We start from the raw sequence: 2,114 nt of genomic DNA on the forward strand, positions 1-2,114 counted from the left end.
AAAAAAAAAAAAAAAAAAGATACAGACTTAAGGTTCACTCGTGCTTATTAAATATAAAGAGAAAGCGGAACTTGCTGTTTTGCTTTCAGTGTTGCGTAGAGAATTATTATTATTATTGTTATTATTATTATTATTTTGAGTCCCTGGAGGGGTGCACATTCCTGGAGGTATTACAATACCAGGTCAATGCGTGGAGTGGATGGAGCAAGCTCCTATTCCAACTCCTACTTCCAAAAATCCATTTAATATATGAGAATTATTAAAAGACTAAGTACTACCTTTACATAAAAGGTACCACTGCTGTTTAATAAAACTGAATAGTATTTCCATATGTATGACTTATTTTTCACATATTTCTTTAGTGAAACATTCGTGCCACATTGAGGAGGACAAAATTATATATATGCTATAGTCCACACACCTAAAATCCTGACATAGGCTGTGACAAAAGATTGGGCACAAATATTTCTTCCTCTATAGTCAGTCAGCTGACACGGGAGAGTCTTGTGGAAATGGGTTTGGGGTGAGTTGAATAGAACAGGGAGCGTTTCCCCAATTTCTCAGTACAGAAGAGAAATCCAGTTACTAGACACATGCTAACTTGCTTGAACCTTCAGCTTCTTTATCCAGAAATGGAGCTCCTTAGTTTCCGTTTGTCTGCATGTCTGCCTGCCTCACAGGACGGCTGGTATGAGAAACCAAAAGTATTTACAGAAAGGGACTTTAGGGGCTGGAGAGATGGCTCAGCGGTTAAGAGCACGGACTGTTCTTCTGAAGGCCCTGAGTTCAAATCCCAACAACCACATGGTGGCTCACAACCATCCATAAAGAGATCTGATGCCCTCTTCTGGTGTGTCAGCTACAGTGTACTTACATATAATAAATAAATAAATAAATAAATAAATAAATGTTAAAAAAAATAAGAAAGGGACTTTAAACATCATTCTCTTATGGGGCCTTGGCTCTGTAGCACGTATAGATGTCTGGAACCACAGTTTGCACGCGCGTGTGTCTCATCGGTCAATGGAATCCTTGACCCGGATGTACTACCGTCTGCAAACTCCGCCCAGAGGCCGTGCCTAGTAACCGGATAGTCTCCTGTTTAGCGGGCGTCCGGGAAGCGGAAGGAGGTCCGTTCCTTTTCTCTGTCCCTTACGTTTGTCCTGCGTTGTACCTGTTGAGCCAGAGCGGTTTGCCGAAGCGGTTCGCACCGTGAGGGAGAGTGGAACCCTGAATTCCCGGTTCTTACCGTGAGGAAGAGTGGAACCCTGAGTTCCTGGAGCATCGGCAGCCATGGCGGATGTGACTGCCCGCAGTTTGCAGTACGAGTACAAAGCGGTGCGTGTGGCCTCGGAGGACGGTAGCTGGCAAGGGAAGTCGTGGATAGCCACGAACACTGAGGGGGATAGTCAGAGCTGGTGAAGGATAGATTAAAACGCGAAGGAATAGCCCAGTGGAGTTTGAGGCGCGGGAGAACTTAGGAGTTGGGTTTGTTCCTAGTCCCCTCAGCGCTAAACTCGCTCCTTCTTCTCTTTACCCCCAATCTGCCCAACATTTTTACCCAAATGTGAGCTATTGTGGGTGCTGTTAGGAACGCTGGTCGTTCACCTTACCAGACAGTAATAGTGCTCGTGCGTAGTGTAATGCTATATTACTTCTTCTTAAGAGCATTATTCTTTTATCCCAGTGTTTTTCCATCTTCTGGTGTCACTGTAATAACAGGATTCAAAACTGCATATATCAAAGTTTTGATAAAGTATGATCTTTTCAGAACTCAAATCTTGTGCTCCAAGCTGACCGCTCTCTCATTGACCGGACCCGCCGGGATGAACCTACGGGAGAGGTTCTGTCCCTGGTTGGGAAGTTGGAGGGAACCCGAATGGGAGATAAGGCTCAACGGACCAAACCACAGATGCAGGAAGAAAGACGGGCCAAGTAAGTACTAAGGGGATGTTTTTTTTTTTTTTTCCATCTAATGTAAAGCCCTCTTTAGCATTAGAGGAGTAGTTTTGCTCAACTTTGTATGGAAGATTAGTGGTGTGTTCAAACATAGCAAAAACCCCTTCAAGGTTTAAAGCTTCTTTGGATTTAGATGTAATGAAGTGGAACAAAAT

At 43.8% G+C, this 2,114-nt stretch overlaps 1 protein-coding gene and 1 pseudogene across 1 annotated transcript in view; one reads left to right on the plus strand and one right to left on the minus strand.

Moving 5' to 3' along the window:
* Nucleotides 1–146: 146 nt before the first annotated feature.
* Nucleotides 147–260, minus strand: LOC116092599 (annotated as a pseudogene).
* A 793-nt stretch (nt 261–1,053) lies between these two features.
* The window catches only part of Snrnp200 (small nuclear ribonucleoprotein U5 subunit 200), a 32,158-nt gene continuing 31,097 nt past the window's right edge, over nt 1,054–2,114 (plus strand). Inside the window, exons 1-2 of the mRNA XM_031373257.1 lie at nt 1,054–1,338; nt 1,772–1,935. Coding sequence (XP_031229117.1) covers nt 1,294–1,338; nt 1,772–1,935 — 209 coding nt within the window. The 5' untranslated portion in view covers nt 1,054–1,293. The remainder of the gene's footprint in view (nt 1,339–1,771; nt 1,936–2,114) is intronic.

The sequence above is a fragment of the Mastomys coucha genome, unplaced genomic scaffold (assembly GCF_008632895.1).
Source record: "Mastomys coucha isolate ucsf_1 unplaced genomic scaffold, UCSF_Mcou_1 pScaffold15, whole genome shotgun sequence".
In the NCBI taxonomy this organism is placed as follows: Eukaryota; Metazoa; Chordata; class Mammalia; order Rodentia; family Muridae; genus Mastomys; species Mastomys coucha.